Genomic DNA, 21,497 nt, shown 5'->3' with positions numbered 1-21,497 from the left:
ATATCTTCAATTTCCAGTAATCTTCTATTATTATTATCATTATATATATATATATAATATATATATATATATATATATATCTTTTCTTTCTTTTATACTATTCGCCATTTCCCGCATTAGCGAGGTAGCATTAAGAACAGAGGACTGGGCCTTTGAGGAATACCTCACCTGGCCCAATTCTCTGTTCCTTCTTTTGGAAAAAAAAAAAAAAAAAAAAAAAAAAATATATATATATCATTATATATATATATATATATATATATATATATATATATATATATTATTATATATATATATATATTATATTATACTTTGTCGCTGTCTCCCGCGTTAGCGAGCAAGCGCAAGGAAACATGAAAGAATGGCCCAACCCACCCACATGCACATGTATATACATACACGTCCACACACGCACATATACATACCTATACATTTTAACGTATACATATATATACATACACAGACATACACATATATACACAAGCCCATAATTCATACTTGCCGCCTTTATTCATCCCGTCGCCACCCGCCACACATGAAATAGCATCCCCCCTCCCCCCGCGAGGTAGCGCTAGGAAAGGACAAAAGGCCACATTCGTTCACACTCAGTCTCTAGCTGTCATGTGTAATACACCAAGACCACAGCTCCCTTTCCAAATCCAGGCCCCACAAAAATTTCCATAGTTTACCCCAGACGCTTCACATGCCCTGGTTCAATCCACTGACAGCACGTCGAAACTAGTATACCACATCGTTCCAATTCACTTTTATTCTTTGCACGCCTTTCACCCTCCTGCATTTTCAGGCCCCGATCGCTCAAAATATTTTTCACTCCATCCTTCCACATCCAATTTATTTGGTCTCCCACTTCTCGTTCCCTCCACCTCTGACACATATATCCTCTTTGTCAATCTTTCCTCACTCATTCCCTCGATGTGACCAAACCATTTCAATACACCCTCTTCTGCTCTCTCAACCACACTCTTTTTATTACCACAAATCTCTCTCACTCTTCCATTACTTACTCGATCAAACCACCTCACATCACATGTTGTCTGTCCTCAAAAATCTGATTTCCAACACATCCACCCTCCTCCGCACAACCCTATCTATAGCCCATGCCTCACAAGCATATAACATTGTTGGAACCACTATTCCTTCAAACATACCCACTTTTGCTCTCCGAGATAACGTTCTCGCCTTCCACACATTCTATATATATATATATATATATATATATATATATATATATATATATATATATAATATATATATATATATATATTATATAAGACAAACGTATATGGTTTTCAGGCGTCTTACCGTCACTATACGTCAGGCAGAAACAGCAGTTCATTAGATCGTCTTAATAACCCATGGTACGAAGCTGTTTACACCCGTTTTCTCGTGAATCCCAGTTCTCGTGGTTTCTATTTTTCTCATGACGTCATGGCTGATAGAAAGTTAACCTACGGGTTTTTTTTTTTTATTGTGCTTCATGTAAGTTAGAATACTGAAAGTCCTTGAACTTTTTTTTGCTTTATATTTCGTCTGTCAGAGGCTTTTTATGTCATTTTCTGGATATCATTATCAAATCCGCTGGGTTGTGAAGAAAACGGGAGACAAAGAGGACACCGAACTCAACGCCATCTATCGACCGAGTGCTTATTTAAAGGAAAAGGGTTCAACTTAGTCATATAACTGCAGGCAGGGTTGGAGAGTCGTCTCCCAGTAGGACTCAGTGGCTACGAGTCGATGATTAATTCGCCGGCGACCACAGTCTGTGAGTGAGTGACGTGAGTAAGGTGCGGTCCGGGCACCACGGCAGATCTGCGTTCGAGACTTCAGTAAGGGAATTAGCGATGGTGGATTCTGTGTGTCAATTGAAGTTCTAGGATTTTAAGAGCTGTAATTCTGTTCAAAATATGTGATCTGGGTATAAGTTGGGGAGATTTAAAGTTATAATGAGGTCTTTACCATTTGGTTCTTGAGTTTGAACATGTGATTTCAGTTGTCATGTAGAACTAGTGGACTGTTCTCGCCCATGGGGAAGAACCGGTAGTTTAAAGTATTTTGGGGACACTTGATTAAGTCTCTGATTACCTTAATCGAATCTGCGACTTTAAACCGTTGTCCCTCTACTTTGCTAGGTTGAAACTGTGGCTCGGTGTTTTGTTGGGCTAAATCAGTGGCCCTGTATCATGCTAGGCTGAACTGGCGACCCTATACTTTTCTAGTTTAAACCAGTGGCCATGCAATTTGTTAGGTTGATATTGTGGCACCACCTATTTTCATAGATCAAATCGGCGAACATTATTTTCTAGGTTGAACCAGATGCCGTAAGGTTGAATTAATGTCAGGAAGACACTGGTCCTTTATTTCTGCCTAAGCTGGAGTCGCCAGCGGCGTTCTGTAGGGCTTTCTGGAACCACTGCAAACGAATCGCTCGAGTGCATGAATGGTCTTCTGTACCCTGCCCTGTTCGAATCTGAGGTCAACCTGAACCATTTCGGGCTAGATGGTGGTTGACCTGAACCCTTTCCTGCTCGAACCAGTTGTTGCTTTGAAATCTTTCCTGTTCGAACCAGAGGTCAAACTGAAGCCCTATTTGAACCATTGGTTGTCCAGTGCCGGCAAATGTTCGTTTTAAATTTAGTGTATCAAAAATCTATCATAATCGTGTAAAGATTCGGATGTTTCGCTTAGTGTCACAAGTGCAACTTCGGATGTTTGTCACAAGTGCAATTTAATGGAATTAAGGTATTTGTGGACTCGTATCACTAAGAAATGACGCAAGAGATGAGTTTGATCCTGTGATAAATGACCGTAATGTCCTTTGGCTCTACAAGGCTTATGAACCATCATCCCTCTCGAACCACTGGGCCCTCCGCTGACACGAAGCTGAACCAGTAATCTAGTACGCCCTTGCAGAGTAAAACACCTTCCCAAAAGTCTCTTAAAAAGAAAAAAATCTCTGCAAAAGATCGAACCAGGGCCCATCTATTTCCTCGTAGAGACAGTACTACTATTCTAACCCGAGCCATTTTGCTGTTCTTGTTTGGTAAAATCTATCGTGCAATTTCCACTACATTATTGACCCACCCCCACCAGATCGTGGCGTGAGCGGGCCGTGACCTTCCTTGACTTGACGTCCACCGCTGGGTGTAGTGTACCAGACGATGCCGAGGCTACGCCTTCTGTTGACCTGTGTTGCCACCCTCCTCCTCCCGGCCTTGACCTCTGCCATCACTGTCAACCACTCCAGGTGAGTTCATCGGTTAAATTTTTCCTTATTTACCAGGGATGATCCCGGTGGAGCAGAGTACCATCTTTGTCCCCTCCAATGTTGGAAGGATCAAAACATCCAACATACCACTCTGCCGTCATACTCCTTTTTCTTCACCCCTCCCGCTATACATGTCACATTTCTACCACTATAGGGTCCTCTGACCAAAAATGTATCTCGTCCAACCGGTCACACCGACCTTGTAAAACCAATCAGAATGCCAACTTTGGACTTAATTGGAGACCTCGGTGCTGAACCTTCCTACTATTACCGTTGGAAAAGAATGTCCAGTAGAGAAATAAATTTCTTCATGTCCAGACATAAGATGCATGTACCATATGCCTCCTTGATAATGAGGACTGACTTGCCTCTGTACAGCAAGTGTGAATGCCACAGCTCAGCAGGGGGGTGTACAGCACTGGGGCTGTGTTGCTGTGCGTTCGGACACGAAGGATAAGTTAGGGGATAGTACAGCCCCCCTTTTATGGTCCAAACTGCCTCGTCCACTACCAGGGATTAGCTTCTTTGAGACACTCCCTGCGGCGGTCACCGGCTGTGCTACAGTGTATTGGTGACAGATGCGCGTGGTAATGCCCAACCCGTTCACAGATGGAAGTGGCAATACTAAAGCCACCGGATGATCCACGTGTTAGCACTAGCTTAGGAAGCAGATTCATGCACACACACACACACACACACACACACACTGTTGAAAGAAACTGTCTTAACAATGACAGTTCCTTGCAGCGTGCGTCAAGCCAACCTTGGAACAGCATTTAGTCAAAAATATACGGAAATATTAACAACCACAAAATCATACATATCTAAGAAGTTAGCAAGACACAAACTGGCTTGCAGATAGAGGCACAAAGAACCTATGGTATCAGAGGACAACTTTCAAAGTCGAATGAATTTGAAGAAAAGAAAGCTGTCGACAAGAACATTCAAATCCAACAAGCCTCCTGGAAAGTAGGAGAAACATTTTACTGGAATTCTTGGGCAGAGTGGAGGGCCTGGGGGGATTTTCCAGACTTCTCTAGGGAGGAGGGAGGGAGGGAGGGCGTTCCAAGATTTTAGTGACTTAGTCTCCAGAATCTGGAGGATTTCCTAAGTCACAAATCTTAGTCTTAATGGGGGAAGGAGGTTCATGGATTTGCATATCTGGGCCACTAGGATTCCTACACGAAGTGCTACTGTGTAAGGAACTTTCAGTTTTTGAAAATCTTTCCAGAGATTTGTGGAGTTAAATACGGTGCATCATGTATAGGTGTGGGGTATGGAGAGAGTCGTGAGGAGGATCTTGGCAATAGATAAGAGCGCCTTGTGTAGTTCAGTGGGAATGATTGTGATATTTTCTTCCATGACTACAACTTCAGCTGCAGTAACATGAACAAGCATCAGATAGGCTTCGAAGGGTGAACTAGGGTCCTAGACAGGCCATATGCATGCTGAAGTTGAATCGGCATTTTCTCATTCATTAGTGTACGTTAATAATGAAATATTCATTGCATTCTATAAATGGCCTTCCCTTGCCCTTTCAACATTACCCTACATGCCTATACCCTTACGTACACATGCTTTTTTACGTACACACACACGCGTGCGCGCGCGCGAAAAATAAAAACCTCGCACGGCGAGATGGGCAAATACGCATGACGTTAATTATTGAACACTCAGCATGAGAAGGTCTTTCCAGTTGTGTAATTCGGGGGAACTCTCTGAAAGCAAAACTGCAAGAGTCTCTACCATTTTGCTCGACTTTTAGTATCCTTAATTAAAACCTCGTCACAAAGATTCTCACCTGCAATTACTTTACCCAGCGGGTACCAGCAGGATGGACAAAGCAATTCCAGTAGTGAAGACTTCACCAACTCCTCCCAAGTGTGGCACGGGTCAGGCCTGGCTACCGACGGAGGCGCTGAAGGCAGCGTTCTGGGTATAGCTTTGGGATCCCTGTGGGAGAGGGTTCGACCTTACATCTTCCAGGACACGGCCAAACTCGGTAAGTGTGATGCAAGTTAGTGTGTGTATCATCTCTACGTGTCGGCGACATACAACATCTTCTACACGTTACTTCCTTACTGAACCGACAACACGGGACATCTTTTACACATCACTTCCTCACTGAACAGAAGCAGGACATCTTTTACACATTAATCACTGAATCCACGACACCGAACATCTTACACGTTAGTTCTTTATTGGGTCTACGACACGGAACATTGTATACTAATTGCAGAATTTTGAGTGACTGTCGAATCTTTTAACACTAGTAATCTATTCCCTTCATCCCTAGATTACAACCATCACATGCTTACGTCTTTCTATAAATCGCCAAGTTACCCTCATTCTATCTTCTTCTAACGAACGGTGTTGCCTAAATCTTGAAGAGATTGTTGGGCGAACGTCTGAAAGGGAGACCATAAGTTATATGAATAAATACCAGCTTTGTTTTTTCATTATACGCGTCTAAACTCCACCGTCCTGTGTATTAAGCTCCATAGCATGATCGGGTCGTGCAAAGCCTTGCTGCATAGGATTACTGAGCGTTGTTGACTTGTATTATAAAGTAGTATTGCTGATGTAACTGGTGTTTCATCCCCCGACCAGCCGATCGCTTGACGGCCTTCAGGCAACGAATGCTCACGAAGGCCGAAGACGCCGTGAATGTGTACACAAGCGCAGCTGCAACCCGCTTTCCAGGTGAGTCGATTCGCCCTATTCCACTATAGCTTTCCTATCAAGCAGGTACGTTGCCTATGTTCCCTTGGCCTTACTCTCATCGTGGCACAGTGACAATCGATGACACGAAAGATTTGGTAATGAATCGCATTGTCTCAGTCCCAGGCAGGCAGAGGTTTGCTCGACGACTGGAGAGCGTAGGAGATGCTACCAGTGAGGGAGGATGGACACGCCAGAGGGTGAAGAGGGAAGCCCTGCATGATATCTTCAATTACAAAGACCCAGACGGTGAGTGGCAACCACACTCTTCAGGGTTTGTGGTAGCAGCGATGGCTTCAGCTATGGCCGTGGGGATTTTCCTTTCCCTGGTAGGTTGAACCATGCTACAGAGTTCAAGCTTGAGCTGTCACACCCAAACACACTAAGGCTATTTTCTCTCCTATACTTTTTGTTCTTCCCTTCCTGGTCTATCAAAACTTGAAAACTGCTCAAGAGCGTACCAAATATATGTAATTTACAATCTTTTTCGACTTCGCAGGTCTGCCAATTTTGAGCAAGATAGAGGGACTGTTGGACCTGGGAGTACGTGGCTCCAGGAGCATCGAAATGACCCAGTGGAACGGCCGGCTGATCGTGGCTGTTATAGACGCCGCCATGAACGTGTCCATCTATGCTGTGGACGAACAGATCAGACAGGTGGGTGGGTTCCTGGGCTCCTCGCTAACACGAACGACGATGCTTCGTAAATCCAGTTCACGATCTGTTTGGACAGGATAAAGTGTTGGACCGAAGTCAGTGTCACATGAACATACTTTAGACCTACATACAATAGGTGTTAGTGTAGGAAAGGAATGCAAACATGATAGTCGAACTTTCGACTAGAAATTGAATATTAGGGTTTTGGTGCTAACAATATTAGTTTTTGTTGCTGAAATTCTGACTGGAGTTGGCTGATTATTCTACAATGAGGCCTGTCAATTGCCAGGGTCAGTGAGGCTATGAGTGTCACGCGATGACCATTAATTTGAAAACCTGTCACACCAGCAAGCGTTGACGATAATTCTAAGCTTAAACGCTCTCGCATGCTTATAAACACCTTCGTAACCTGAATGAATTTATATAATTCTACACGTACACACTCTAACTATATACACCGCCGTAGCCAGAATGGATGAAATGATTTGGTTTCGATGTATGTTTGGGAGAGAAAGGTAGTGAAGAAGTAAAAGTAAAGCGCTAATTTTCCAAGGAAGGTTAGACGAAGAGAAGTTAGTTATCAATTAGTGGTTGGAAGTAAAAGTTAACAGCGTGTTCAGAGAGACAGGAGTGAAATTCGACAAAAGGCATGTTGGGACCTTTAAATTGTCATGTCCATGAGATCAATAAGAGGCTCTGAAAGCTTTTGTGTGTGTGACGTGCTTCCAGGAAAGAGTACTTAACCCAGCCTTGGGCATGAGAAATGATTAGATACAAATTCGCTACACGACAGACGTTGCTGACTATTTATCCTCCAATACCTTCACATCTGGCCAGGTCCATCACACCGCTAGGCTGAAGGGCGACCACAAGTGCGACTTCTGCCGCGTGGGTCTGGGCCGTCTACTTCTCGTGTGTATCACCGTCGGGGAGCCGGATCCATACCAAGGCTTCTTCAGCGGCGAGGACACGTTGGACGAAGTGACGGTCTACCTGGTGGATGAGGAAGCCCCTGGCCAGGGCCGTCTGCACCTGAACTTCCTCCAGACCATCCCGACCCCGAGTCCTCGATACGTCGATATCTGGTAGGTAGGGAGAGGCCCTGGTGCGGAGGGCGAAAGGTTAGCAAGTTGCACTATGGGTGGAGTTGAAATTTGACATTGAGACGCTCAAGTTCATAATGGCACCTGGGTAGGTAGGAAACCCAAGATAATCAAAGCAATTAATGAAATTACGGCATGGATCACGAAAATGAGGTAAAGTAATTTCAGTGTAGTAGAACTGAGTAGATAGTACAAATTTCATGACTGTAACTTCGAATTTCTGGTCAGGGTAAACTTAATAATGTCCCTCCAAACACTGAGGTTATGACGTTCAACAAGAAACTTATTTGTATGAAACACCTTCGTTGTTTGCGCGTTACATTTTGAGTTACATTTGTAAATGCTGCATGTTTGAAATGGACTCCATGACTGCATACGACGTTGTCATGTTGACCCGTGAATGAAAGTAGTATAAACTATGAGACACAATAGTATGTTTCTTGGAAAAGCGCTCAAAACTTTGGTTCATAACGAGTAATTCGCATGCACGTCTACCACCCCACAGGACACAGCAGCACAAGACCTACCTGGCCGTAATCAACGCGGAGGTCACCGTAACCAACGGGATGTCTGGGGGACACGCGGGATACGGGACCTACAAGAACTACCACACCACCTCCCGCCTCTACCGCTGGACGGGTCTCTACTTCGACATCGTCCAGGAACTGCCGGGCACCAACCCGAGAGCCGTCCACTACTTCATAGCAAGCAAATTCTTCTTCCTGGCCGTAGCCAACTTCAGGAATAACAAGGGTAAATGAAAGGATATGTGTACGTCTTGTTTCCTACATGCCCATGAGTCTGATGTGTGATTAACGATAGAACTTGCGTTTAACGAGGTTATGAACTATCCACAGGCCAACACAACTGCGACAGCGTCATCTACCGGTACTCTGTGGACATGAACCGATACGTGCCCTTCCAGCAGATCCTCACCAAGGGCGCCACACACTTCGAGAGCTTCACCCTCGGCGTCGACCCGCGGAAGAACACTTTCCTGGCTGTGGCCAACTTCTGTGAGGATGACGAGTTCGGTGGGTGGAATTTTCGACACTGTTTTCCCACGTACCATCTGCCTGCTTAGTGCCGCATCCTCGCAAATTCTTGTGCCTCTACCTTAACTCGACCCAGTGCAAACAGTTTGCCTTCACCATTCTAACCCTTCCTCATGCACTTGCCCAACCGCACATACTCATCACATGTTTAACCAGTACCTTTTCCATATAAGTATGGCGTGGTCCCATTTTTCATCGTACAACTCGCTGTTCCAAATCTAAATTGTGTACTCTGCTTGCTGCACATCCTGGTCCTGAAATAATCTTTCAACTCGTCCACTTGCTCCTTCACCAGTGTTCTCTGCACATCAGTGTTGGCTGAACTCTGTTAGGCACACGAGTGAACTAGCCGTCGCCTAAGACAGACCATCAACATTGTGGCATTTAACCTCTCACCTTAGTCTCGGATTTTTACAGCTTGATATTTTACTATCCTTTTTGGGAGAGTAACCTTCTACCATGTACAGTACCTTGGATAAAGTGGATACGCTACCCACAGTTTTAACATCCTCTACTGTATCGGAAGACACTTGTTTTCGGTGTAATCTGGTCCACAAGCGTCAGTCTAGGATCCACCAACCGCAGGATGGTAATGTCCTTCCGTCCCTTCATCTTGACTGTAATCTACCAGAATGTTCCTTGCCACATCCAGGTCCCAATCATACTCTTGTCTTTAAGGAAATGTTTAGGTATTTTTCTTCGCTTGCGTCTTGCACGTATCCATTTCTTGCCTTCTTTTGATAGCTGTCTACCATCTATAGTCTCTTGTCTCTATCCCTAAAGTATCCCCATCTTGTTATGCATTAAAAGCATTACCTGGACAAGTCTTTTGTTATAGAATGCTTCATTTACTGAATGTTCTGTACACAGAATGTCGTGTCTTGACATCAACCGTTTCATTTGATGAATCTTCGGAATTTAGTATACTTTCCTTTTTATCAACTTGCTCACTTCACTATGCTGTGCTTTAGCACTCGTATTCTCTAACCAATTGGTATTTTCTCTCGTCTCCTAATATTTTCTCTACTTTTTACGATGGCTCTCGCATTCCTCAATCATTCCAGGTACGCTTACAGCTTGTAACCTTCATGACATGTTTTTCAACACGCATTACATGTCAACAAACCTAATTTACCATTTGCTTCGAGCTGGTATGACTATGTAAATTCCAGGACTAGTCTTCGCAATTATGCACATTAACATTACTAACCTGAACACATTTATCCATTATCATTTCCAATATCGGCAGCAAGAGTGAAAAATGTTGATTTACATAAATGTTATTTTTGGTGTAAAACTATAAATAGTTACGGTGAATGGTATTAAAAAAAAAGAAATTCATTTTTCAGGCAACTGCAACCCCTATACAACATCAAGAATCTACCAGTACCACCTTGGGAAGTTCGTGCTCTTCCAGGAGATACCAACTAACCACGCCATCCAGTGGTTGGCTGTTCAGGTATATACATGTATCCAATGAGCTTGCAAGAGGGTGTAAAGCGTGCGCGGGATAGTAACAGGAAGCGATATGATATACAGGGGGCTTCGTGCTGTCGGTGTATTGAAATATTACCTAAAGAATGTACTTTTTTCCGGCATAGCTTTGTTTTTTTCTTTGACTCGTACTTAAAAATCATGAGTAATTAGATTGTACAAGTTAACAATTTCAGATCCTAATGACTGTCGAAGTTCATTGCTTAATGCTACAAAGCCCATATAACCAGGCTGAGGTAGATAGTCACTCCTTTAACAATAGACACGATTCCTGTCTATTAGGTTTTTTTTCCTAATAGAATTTAGTTTTCACCCACATCATTTCAAGTTACGACACTGTTACGTCTGTCGGGTACGCGACCTTGACACTCTCGCGCCTTTTCTTGGGTCAGGTGGAAGACACCGTGCTCTTAGCCGTGGCCAGCAGTGTGACTGGGATCAAGTTCTACCAGTACAACGGATGGCGGTTCACGCCCACGGAACTGCAGCGCGCGGAAGGTCCCTTCGGCGTGGGGGTCACCAGCATGTCTGCCGTCACCTGGAATGGTGTGGTGATCATGGGTGAGTGGCGCTCCTTCTCCTCCAACCACTTCTGTGCGGTTAATTCCCTAGCTATAATTACCCAAAGACCAATTTGTGAGAGTCTTGGTGTTAACCAGGACCTCCCTAAGGGCCCTTGCAGTTCAACGGCTGCTCTACATCCAGTCGGAGGGAAATGTAAACTCCTTTGGAGTAGGTAGGTCTCCTACGAGACTGTACTCGGTGATACAACCTCGCTAACTGGTGATTTTTCACTCGTGGTTCAACACCTTGCAGCCGGAGTCCGGTAACACCTGATCTATTATATCATATAATTAAAATGGTGCTTTAAAAATAATCATACTTTAAAAAAACAGATTTGTTAGTGACTTTTATATCAAAAATAAATATTTTTGTTTTCGAAAAATGGACGTGTTCCCGAGTACGTAATGACCCTATGTATGCAGGTGTGAGCAACGAGGATGATGGCAGGTCGTCCAATGAACCAACGCTGTACACCATATCCTTCAGAACCGACAAGACTCTACAAGTAAGGGCCACTTGAAGTAGCGTAGGACATGGTAAATGTGGGAATAACTTGTGAAATTCATCCAAATATCTTCGTATCTTTAATTGAAGGGGATTTAATGCTGGGGGGCCACGAGAGACCTTGTTTACCGATGTAATAATCCCGCACCTTCGTTCAGGAGTTCTACGAGGCCACAGAGAAGCGGTGTCAGGACCTGTTGAAAGGAGCGAGGGAGCAAGGATGTCGACATTCTTCTCAGCAGCTGGAAACCAACCCCATGATCACTGGGCCTCACGCCTTCACGGTTCCCGTGGTTATTAAGGGGAACCTGACCGTGCTCTCGCCTAGTGAGGTGTCACAGGTATTTGTCGAGGCTTGTCACACACACGTTTTAAATGTCATTGTGTTATGCCTTTGATGTGTACAGTCTCAATCATGAAAGGCAAGACCTTTAACATGTAAGTAGCGGATAATGTTTGAGTATTGAATATCTTGCTTGCTCTGATTCTGCATCTTAATGTTCAATAATTGTAGTTAATACACGTATACGTAAGTCTGAAATTGCTCGGTGAATATACAGTATACCATATTTATCATACTGCTGATATACTGCAGTAATACAGGCACGCCCTTGTATTCTCGAATATTACTACTTGCCAGTTTCAAGCCGATGGGCAGGAAAGATCCACAGATTCCACTCCTTTGTCTCTAAAACAGTCTTTACATAGCAGTCTGATATGTGTGCTATGGATCAAACATATCTTACGACTATTGTTGACGCCATGCGTCATACCATAACCTCGATTTTGTCGCCGTCAGGTGTTAAGGCACTGCTCTCTGGTGACAATGGTTTCAATTTCTTGTAATATATTTCCCAGTAAAAGCCAGACCACCTAGCCTTGTCCTTGGGTCTGTCGTCGTCTGTGTATTGCACATAACTTCCTCGTACATGTCCAGGTGCACGTCCGGTCCACGGGCGAACTGTTCCCAGCCACTTTACACGGCGTACAACAAAAGATCGAAGCCCTGGAACAGGAACTGGGAGGAGCCTGGCGAAGGTTCGTCAACACCATCCCTATCAACAGCCCCATCACATGGCCTGGTAAGTCTTATCTCAACCCTCCGCATTACCTACCCTGGTTTCTGCCTGTCTGAAGTAGGATCAGAATCCCCTACAGTCACTTGATGTATGCGATACAATTGTAGCGTCAACCTAACACCATCCTTAAATTACGCGAAATTGTACTGAACCCCTAACAACTTGCTCGATCTAAACAAAGTCGTATAGAGTAATTTTGAACTGGCTTCCCTTCTGTCTCCACCACGGTTATCGCATCCATGATTTGGCCTTTCTTCATGATCATATCCTGTTCGCACTTCCTTGCTTAATTGCTATATATAATTCTGACGCTTGCCCGCTGTTAACCCCAGTTTGCGAGGAGCGATAGGAAAAGATGAAGACGGGCCGCATTCCTTCACATCCATTGCGGCGTGTGTAATGCACCGAAACCACAGCTCCCTAACCACAACAGTGTCCCATAGACCTTTGCATGGTTAACCCAAGACGCTTCACATACCCTGGTTCAGTCCATTGACATCATGTCGCCCCTTGTATACCACATCGCTCCAACTGGCTCTATCCCGTGTGCATCCATCACCCTCCTCCATGTTCAGGCCTCGATTACCCTACATCATTCACTCCATCCTTCCATCTCAGTTGGGTTTCCTTACTTTGTCGTTTCCCCTCCACATGCGACACGTCTGTTTTAGAAGTGTCCTTGTTAGACTTCATTTGTATATAAAGCCAATGTGGATGGAACTTTTTATTTTTTCTCAGATGACCTTCACTTCAGTCATTTGATAATTGGGTCCGCCGGCGTGTCCTCTGTGAGTGACCTGAGGGCAGTTAGGGTCAATGGTCAGCTGATCCCGGCCGTCGACGACCTCGTTCGCCTAGAGGAATTGGAGTAGTGTCCACCTGGGCACGATGCGTTTTACCCAGATAGATTCGCAGGTATACTTTGTGTGGGATTTCGTACGAACGAAGCAACGTATGTCCAATTAGGTTCTTAAAAGAGGTTTAGAAATCCTTAAACGTTTTTGACCATAGATTAATGAACTAAGCTCCGAGTCTGTGGTCTCTTGATACAGCTGGGAATAGTAGCTTATATATTACCTATCCACATAGTAGTTACATACATACCTATCCACAGTCTGCGACATTTGTGGAGAGCTTACAAGGTCACCCCGTCTCCTCGTACGTGACCCTGTCTGGCCAGCACACAATTAGCGGAGAGACGACATTCCTGGACGTGCTGTGGACCCCTCGCGTCCACGCTGCCTCGTCCCTTGACGGCGTACACGTCGCCACAGACTCCATCCTTCTGACCACCACCGTCCAGAACCACACAGGTCTGCTCCCTGCCCACTCCTAACCTACTATGAACCAGTGATTGCTAATATGTGTATCTTGATGACCTCTAGAAATTCGCTATCACAGTGAGACACGTCGAATCTTGACAGAAGACTGAATGATTTTAGATAGCAGTAGCGTCTCTTATCTTGAAGTGGTTCTACAGAACTAGGATGACATGACAATGGGATCCCCTTAGAGCAATTTTTCCGTTGCCTTCCAAATGACCTTGCCTAATGACGTGACCTAATCTTGCATGCAAACTCTTTTGATAACCTCGCGTGTTATAATCCTGAGAGAGTTCATAGGGCAATTTCATGACCATTGCCTAGTTTGACCCTTTCTAATGAGCTTCATTTTGCCTGGTGCAGGATCTCTCGCCTGTGGCACCCTGGAGGTCGACTCTCTCCAAGTCAACACCATCAACGACATCAACATTGATCACTTGTTGCAAAGCCTCGTGACTCGTGATGCTGCAGCCTCCATCACAGGTAAACAACCTCGAACACCCTTCCATCACTGGTCACAGATAAACACTTCTCTATTGCCAGCAGACGCTACTCCATCAATGGTAAACACTCCATAATCAATAGGTCTCGTGGTGCTACTCCACTGGCAGAAGTCTCGCTGATGATCTCCACAATGAGTGGGATGTGTTTTTCTTCCAGTAGTGCTGTTGTCAGCAGGGTAATTTTTTTTTTCGAGGGTAGGAAAGTAAGCCTCGAGACCCCATATGTAAACTTCCTTGTACTTCTGAGGAAGAAAAAAAGGGATAAGCTTCTCTGAGGAGGATAACACAGGACCCAATCTACAATGAAACTTGGGAGAGGAGGAGATATACATATTTCCACTTTCTGATACATAAATCGCAGAGCCAAAGACTCGAGCATCTGAATGATGAACGAATGGGTAGTTTTCGCAGTCGGCTGACGATAACCTAATGATGTAATCTTAACATTTACTCCATAAGTGAACGACATGGGTAATATGACTAAAGCTTCACATGGCTGAACATTGAAATGTTCCCCAAACCTGCAGGAGATCCCCCATTCATATTGGCCCTCCGCATCTAGCACTCCCCTCTGTTTCCATCACTCGGCATATAGTCTCTCTATCACCCGTGGTGGACGGTAATAAACATGGACAATCGCAAGAAACTCTCCAAACTCATTTGTCACTCGCAAGGATGCCACACACATTTGTCACTCGCAAGTATGCCAAACGTGCCACGAGCAATATATCGACCTCCACCAGCTTAGACAAAGCAGACCCCATTTGGTAATACACGGTGGGCGAGCACATACAACACATCTAGTCTGTGGATATCAAACTGCAGATTTCAATATACGTAAATACGAACAGAAGGAAATGTAAATTCCATCTCGAATGTAGTCTTAGCGTTTGAGAATTTGGAAAGCTTGAAATCCGGAGGACTGCATTTTGACACAACAGTTCTAAGTTATCAATGAAGAATCTTAAAAAATTATGAAAATTGAATTTCGGATTCAATTTTTTTCAGGATTTTTAAATATATCTGATCTCTAAAACTACCGGAGTGAATTCACGGGTTTGATATTCAACGTAAATGTATATACAAGACCTTTAAAGCTTGCCGAGTGAATTCAAAAAGATAAGAATGGTCTAATATTAAACATAAAAGCAAGACGAGTTACACAGGCACTTTAGTTCATCTTCATAAATTTTCAGGTCATGTTCGTATCCTGGGTGACCTCATATATCCCGGGAACCTGGAGGTCAACCTCACCTCGAGTGTCGACCTCATCAACCCATTAAGGACGGATGATAAAAACCTGCAGCTTGTAACAGGTGAGTGAGGCTCCCCGGTAGAGTTTTTGGTCCCGTTATCTGTTGTTGTCCCTTAGTGGTGGGGTGGGGGGATATCTGAACCAAGTCTGGGTCCTAGGTCGCTTGACATTGGCGAGGAAGAGGACAATAAACATCTTCGATGACGCAACAAGACTCCTTTACGGACGTCTCTGCCACCATTTGTGAGCTGTTTTTCCACCATATCACTTAAGTAGGATCTACCAAAAAGTTAGTCAGTCTCGGGCCCCAACCGTGATTTCCTGTACAAGACCACAGAGCCGTGAAGGGTCTTTCTGGTCATAGCCAGCAGCAGTCTCGTCCCTCAAATCAAGACGCCTAATCTTAAACTATCTATCACACCTAAAGTCAAATCAAAATCAAATTGCCACACAGACGCGTAGTGTAAAACACGTATGCAATTGTGAAACAAGTGTTGTAATCAAAAATGGTAATCGCACACGCACGACATTATTCGCATCCACTGCAAAATCCTGCACCATTACACGACCACCATATGCAACTTCGTGCACACACTCGCCTTACACCCGACCGAATACAACTAAAAAAAAACCTTCGTCCAAACCGAACGTTCAGCCTTCCAAACCTCCACCTCCCTCCCTACCATATATAGAAACCACCACCACTACAAATCAGTCCAGAGTGGAGCCAGACTCCTCGTCTGTGTCACCCACCATCTGCTCCACAACCAATACGACCAAACAGCCTTAGCCAGAATCCAACTCCGTCCGCCCATCACAATACCCGGTTGGCCGCCGACCATCACCCAATAGCTCATCACCTCCCCCTCTCCATACAATAGGCGTCTCGGAGCGATCTGTAAATGTTCCCGGACACCTGAGGGCCGTCCATTAGCCTTGCACGCCTCTGAGATGAGGTTGCGAGGAGGACAGCAAAATGTGTGTTGGCCGATCTTGTGTTCGTATTACTACTGTTTGAGCCCTTTTCTGACTATTTTTGTACATCTGTGTTTACCAGTAACTATCTGCACAGTACAGGAAGGGGAGTTCTACACTCGTGGGCCTCCATCTCTCGACCATACTGTCTGTATTCCTAAAGCTCTTTCAAAGTTGTGTACAAAATACACGACTTCATCCTGGTTTACTTATCTGCCACGCCTCTCGTGCTCTCGACGTACTTTTTTGCAGCTTGGTTTCAATCCTCATTTTATAACTATTGTTTATTTCACCCTTAAAAGACCTGGCTTCTCTGATGGTAACAAACTGGGTTAGAAACTCGACAGTTGTAGCCACCCTTTGCTCTTGTATGGTGGACAAATGGTGTTTCCCTCTTTAGGACCTTCTCTATTAGTCCTGTTCTTTGTTGGGGTGGCGAGGCTTCAGAAGTATACTGCAACACTGAATTAAGATAACGATCCAAATTCTAAATATTTCTCAGCCCAGCACACTTGAATTGTGTTCAAAATGTCAAGAAAGATTTTCTCCATTGGTTCTTCTAAGATGGGCATTCTGGCGACAAATTTATATGTTGACGTCAAAAACCCTCTCGGATAGATTCCAACACGCTATTCCCTGACTGATGATCGTATTGAGAAATTCCATCAGTCTTATCCGTATTACCTTGCATAGGTTCAACCATGGATCATAACCTTCTTGTAATTTGTCTGTGTTCCCTTGTAAAGTGATGCAATCGCCCTCACTTTTTATCTTTTCCCATGACCTTAGTATCATCAGTAAACTTGTAAGTACGAGGAGTTCTTCAGGCCAGTCAGCTAACTGGTGTAGCAGTTGGGCCACTGTGCGGGGCAGCAGCAGACAGTCGCTTGTCTGTTGTACGGTACTAACTGGTATAATCTGTTGGGCCACGATGCAGGGCAGCATCGGGTGGAGAGCGTGAGGAGCCAGTCGGTGAGGGTGGCAGGGAGGGTCAACTCTGTCAGGGTGCCGGAGGACGTGTTCCTGAGGCGGGCTGGCCACTCCTACACCGTCCAGTCAGCCGCCTTCACCCAAGTCCTGGCCTCCTCCGTCGCCATCAGCACAGCTCTCGACACCATCACGGTCAGTAGAAGTAGCTATTTCATCCCACTTGGTCTCGGCCAGTGTGACATATCAAAGTCTTGAACAGATCTGGCTAGCTCTTTCCTATTACAATTTGAGTAGAATAACTTTGTCCACTTTCTTGTATAGACTATTTTCTCGTAGGTACAAGACAACCAACTGGCGGTTCTCAAAGTCAGGGGTGACCAAGTAGTCACAGCCTCCAAGACCTTCTCGTCCATCCACTTGCTCCAAGATGATTTGTATTCTAGTTACTCCACGTCCGGCGGTCGACGGCGGAGAGATACAAGCGGCAGCAGCGAACAGTCCTGTGGATTATTTGACAGCAGCAGCCGGGACCTGACTGAGGCTGAAGCCCGTAGGGAAGCTCTAATGTGGGGAGTCAGGAGTGCGGCCGTTGCAGAGGACCTGCTGAGCATCTTAGATGCTTCAGAGCCTAACATGCTGACTCTCCTTCAGCACAATGCTCAGTTCTTCTCCAGACTCGCTCAGGATGTGCCCTGTGCCTTCCCCTACAGGGGATACGAAGTGCTGTTCTCTGACATCCTCGGTTCAGACTGGAGGGATGAAGACAATATGACGGTAACTTTCACTAAGGAGGATATTGAAAGGTCTCTCGATACCATAGAGAAACACGTACGAAATGTCACCGAGGAACTCTCTCACCTCCACTTGGAATGGCAAGATGTTTTATCTGTCTATATCGATGCTAAGAGAAATATGAAATCCGACGACGAAAGCCTGTTAATCACAGACCTTCTAAAGATCTTATTTGACGAAAACATTAGACATAACTACACTAGATCCGACGACACAGAAGACTGTAGGATGATTTGTTCTGTGGGACATCAGGGCACCACCGACTTTGCACAGAGGGAGGAAAACTGCGGCACAGCGATTTCGTTGATACAGAAGGTCCTGAGGAGAATAACTGGTTATCCTTCGATTATCCAAAACATGGCCCTTGTGTCTGGCTTCAAGAGCCGAGCGCTGCAGACGGCAGTGGTGGAACACGATCTCGGGAAGCTTCTGCAAGTGATCAAAGACGAGGCAGGGCTACAGCAAGCCCTCAGCGCTGCCGTGCAGTGTCAAGTGGCACCGGCGAGACGGACTGACAACCGAGAGGTGGTGAGGATGCTGACGTCTTACGGAAGAGAGCAGAGGAAATTTGCTGTTTTCACTTTCGGCGGCAACAATAGAATAGCGGTGCCAGGTAAGTACCCCATTACGCATTGCTACGGATACCGGATTTATTTCGGTAGAAACATGAAGGGAATTTTCGCTATAATGTTACTGCAAAAATGTATGTAAACTTGTCAGTCTTCCATCAGGTGTCTGAACTACAAAGTGGTTCTATTTTTCTTATGATTAATGAAGTCCACGTCACGTCAAAAGTTAGCAATTCACTATTTCTTGGAATCTCTGCAACGTATATGTTCTAACTTGCTTTTAAGACTTCCAGCTACAAGCCGTAACGAGTAATATCTACATCTGAAGTTCGTTATGATCAAATCTCGAAGAAACTAAGTAAATGTCGGATGCATCATTGTCTTCGGGTTTAGAAATAAACTTTAGGCCCCATTAATTTCATTCCTATAAGTATCTAAATCATAGGAAGAATAAAATCCTTCAGAATGTAAATCAGATTCGATTTCTCTTAAATATGAAAACTATTGGGTCAGTTGATGTATTGTTTAAATATTGTATATGAACTTTTCACGTATTGTTTAAATATTGTATATGAACTTTTCACGTATTGTTTAAATATTGTATATGAACTTTTCACGTATTGTTTAAATATTGTATATGAACTTTTCACGTATTGTTTAAATATTGTATATGAACTTTTCACGTATTGTTCAAATAGTGTATGAACTTTTCACAAGTGTAATGATTCGGCATGAACTGAGGTAAACACCAAATTATCTAAGGCTCTTTCCTTTCGTTTTAGGTCCAACGAGAGTATCTGCTGATTCTGTGCCATCGTCCCTCCCACCTGACTTGCCTCGTCCTCGTGCAGCTGGCCGGGTCACTCCCGAGGACATGGGCGATATAGAAGGATCCTTGTCTGCCAGTAGAAGCGGGTCACTAACTCCTCTCAAACAGACCAAGTCGCTTCCAGTCGATGTAGTGGAGGTCTCCAGTACTGATGGCCATTCTCCTGCAGAATCTGATGGTCCAAACTCCTCAGCTGGTATAGAATTTGAAACTATAGGTATGGAGAAGACGGAGAGTCTTGGATCTCTGACGAACACCTCAGATATGGGGAAGCTTCATGCTGGAGGATCAGATGAAACAAAAGGACTATCAAGGAGGACTCGTGGGGTATCGGATCCTTCTGAAGCAGTCGAATCGTTTATATCAGTTTTGCAATCTTACTTGGACGACATTAAGGAGAATCGTGGTGATGTGAGCATTGTCGTATCGAAATGGAATGGACGCGATTTGATTTCGGAGTTTAACGAAATGGAAAAAGTGTTTTACCAGAATCCCGAGACAATAACGGATGATGCCGAACGAAAAATTTTGATTCTCCATAAACTGGTGGATGATATCAAGAATGCTGTTATGGCCTTTGAAGATTCCGAGAGGAAGGTAGCATCTCAAGCGAGGCTTAAATCCTCTGAGCCACAAATGGAAGAGGATGTGGAGGGAAATGCTTCAGCAATGGAAAGAAACGATGTCTTCAGTGATCCCGTGGTAGAATCTCCTTTAACACCCGGGTCGACGCCAGGGGAGACTGCTGCAGAAGGAACAACAATCTCGGCGACGAAGGAAGAGTCCAACATTGAGGATTCGACGGGAGAGGAACCGACTAACTGAAAATGTTCATCTCGGTAATCGGCTTCATGATAATGCGCATGTTTCAGATGATCAGGACGGCGGAAAAGACAAGAACACCGCACCTGTCGGCTCGCTGGAGTCGACACACTCCTCGTCAGACTACATCCACGCTGACACCTTCATGACTGAACTACCGACAAAACAGTCAGAAAAGTCGAACGTTAACAGCAAAGATGTACTCACCGTTACGAAGCAGTTCGACTATACGACGGCCTCGTACCTCATGCATTTGACGACATTCATTAACTGCATCGAATGCACGTTCCTTGTTCCTTCGGTTGATCAAGATAGCGTTTCCAATACGGTGATTGTTCTGGCCACGTCGACTACACTCCCTGGACAAGAAACGCTCGGCTTGTTAGCGACAGAGGGAGAAGACATCGTAAATGGGACTTCAAAGTCCCTGCAGAAACGAGACATTGATGCCGATTCTTACAACGCTAATACGATAAATATTATGGCGGAGAAACCCCATAACCTGAGCGCAGGAATGCTTGGCAACGTGAGCGATCTGTTTAGTTACGGCATTCCTCTGGAACATCTCGGTCCTCCTCTCTCGCCTAGCTACAGCACCCCAATAGACTCGGGCAACGACGCCACCCGTACCTTACACTCTGCTACCTTTGTGGTCGAAGTCGATCGTCCGCCCACAGAGACTGAATCGGTCTACAGGCAAGACTCTCAGCCAGTGGACGAAGTACAGTTCGTTAGTGGCGGAAACGAAACCGCGCCTCGCGAAGTGACCTGCTCCAGTGGGAATGTTCATCATATTGTTATAAGCGATGAGGTTCCGTCTGATGTCTCTAGTCCAAAGGCCGCCTCAGACTCCATGACGACCCTGTACATTGGCAAGCCGCATGATAGAGGCATCTTGGTCAATATAGTAAAGGAATATCACTACACGACGGCCACGACTCATCTCAAGCACCACACCACGTACATCGACTGCACCAGTTGCATCTTCGTCCACCCCTCGGCGGGAGTGGAGGCAAAAGCCATTTTCCAAATGGTGG

The 21,497-nt window shown here is 44.9% G+C and overlaps 1 protein-coding gene across 2 annotated transcripts; it reads left to right on the top strand.

Annotated features, from left to right (window-relative positions):
• The first annotated feature begins 1,757 nt into the window (after nucleotides 1-1,757).
• Nucleotides 1,758-20,466, top strand: LOC139754779 (uncharacterized). Of its 2 annotated transcripts, XM_071672560.1 has the most exons (16): nucleotides 1,758-1,847; nucleotides 3,112-3,265; nucleotides 5,107-5,288; nucleotides 5,897-5,989; nucleotides 6,128-6,256; nucleotides 6,507-6,664; nucleotides 7,502-7,749; nucleotides 8,273-8,520; nucleotides 8,625-8,801; nucleotides 10,172-10,281; nucleotides 10,709-10,877; nucleotides 11,303-11,385; nucleotides 11,543-11,725; nucleotides 12,322-12,466; nucleotides 13,202-13,378; nucleotides 13,578-13,716. In XM_071672560.1, exons 2-15 carry the CDS (start codon nucleotides 3,180-3,182, stop codon nucleotides 13,333-13,335), a joined length of 2,145 nt encoding a protein of 714 aa, XP_071528661.1. In that variant the 5' UTR covers nucleotides 1,758-1,847; nucleotides 3,112-3,179; the 3' UTR covers nucleotides 13,336-13,378; nucleotides 13,578-13,716. The 2 variants fall into 2 exon arrangements, with proteins under 2 accessions (XP_071528661.1, XP_071528660.1); XM_071672559.1 differs by lacking the exons at nucleotides 1,758-1,847; nucleotides 3,112-3,265; nucleotides 5,107-5,288; ... (9 more) ...; nucleotides 11,543-11,725; nucleotides 12,322-12,466 and adding exons at nucleotides 14,149-14,268; nucleotides 15,485-15,604; nucleotides 17,456-17,640; nucleotides 17,785-18,853; nucleotides 19,592-20,466 and having other exon boundaries at nucleotides 13,208-13,378; nucleotides 13,578-13,776.
• Nucleotides 20,467-21,497: the final 1,031 nt, after the last annotated feature.

The sequence above is a fragment of the Panulirus ornatus genome, chromosome 17 (assembly GCF_036320965.1).
Source record: "Panulirus ornatus isolate Po-2019 chromosome 17, ASM3632096v1, whole genome shotgun sequence".
NCBI classification, from domain to species: Eukaryota; Metazoa; Arthropoda; class Malacostraca; order Decapoda; family Palinuridae; genus Panulirus; species Panulirus ornatus.
Note: the sequence above shows the minus strand (reverse complement) of the source record. Positions and strands in the feature narration are given on the sequence as shown.

Bases quoted from the DNA above. Each gene is read 5' to 3' on its own strand.
- LOC139754779 (XM_071672559.1), top strand. From the start codon at position 13,352: ATGCGTTTTACCCAGATAGATTCGCAG. The intron at 14,269-15,484 runs GTAAACAACCTC...ATAAATTTTCAG, and splicing joins TGCTGCAGCCTCCATCACAG to GTCATGTTCGTATCCTGGGT. The intron at 18,854-19,591 runs GTAAGTACCCCA...CTTTCGTTTTAG, and splicing joins CAATAGAATAGCGGTGCCAG to GTCCAACGAGAGTATCTGCT.